The 361-nt window shown below is 68.1% G+C and overlaps 1 protein-coding gene across 1 annotated transcript in view; it reads left to right on the forward strand.

The window, feature by feature from the left end:
- Window positions 1-265, forward strand: part of LOC104501008 (fibroblast growth factor 5-like) — a 5,184-nt gene extending 4,919 nt beyond the window's left edge. The window contains exon 3 of the mRNA XM_010144742.1: window positions 29-265. Within this exon, the coding sequence (XP_010143044.1) occupies window positions 29-265 (237 nt within the window). The remainder of the gene's footprint in view (window positions 1-28) is intronic.
- The last annotated feature ends 96 nt before the right edge of the window (window positions 266-361 follow it).

Below are 361 nucleotides of genomic sequence, written 5' to 3' on the forward strand. Positions count from 1 at the left end.
TCACCGCCGCCCGCGCTCCGGCCGACAGTGGTACGTGGCACTCAACAAGCGGGGCAAAGCCAAGCGGGGCTGCAGCCCCCGCGCCCGGCCCCAGCATGTCTCCACGCACTTCCTCCCTCGCTTTCGGCAGCCCCAGCCTCCCGAGCTCGCCTTCACCGTCACCCTCCCCGAGAAGAAGCCGCCGCTGAAACCCAAGGTTGTGCCGTCCCCGCCTCGGAAAAGCCCCAGCCCTGTCAAGTACCGGCTGAAGTTTCGCTTTGGGTAGTGCACCGTGTCGGGGATGCTGGTGCGGGAGAGACTGGTGCCTGGACAGCTTTCCGGGGCGATCCCGTGGGACATGGGGGCCTCTCTGCCCCGGATG

The sequence above is a fragment of the Buceros rhinoceros genome, unplaced genomic scaffold (assembly GCF_000710305.1).
Source record: "Buceros rhinoceros silvestris isolate BGI_N320 unplaced genomic scaffold, ASM71030v1 scaffold35561, whole genome shotgun sequence".
NCBI classification, from domain to species: domain Eukaryota; kingdom Metazoa; phylum Chordata; class Aves; order Bucerotiformes; family Bucerotidae; genus Buceros; species Buceros rhinoceros.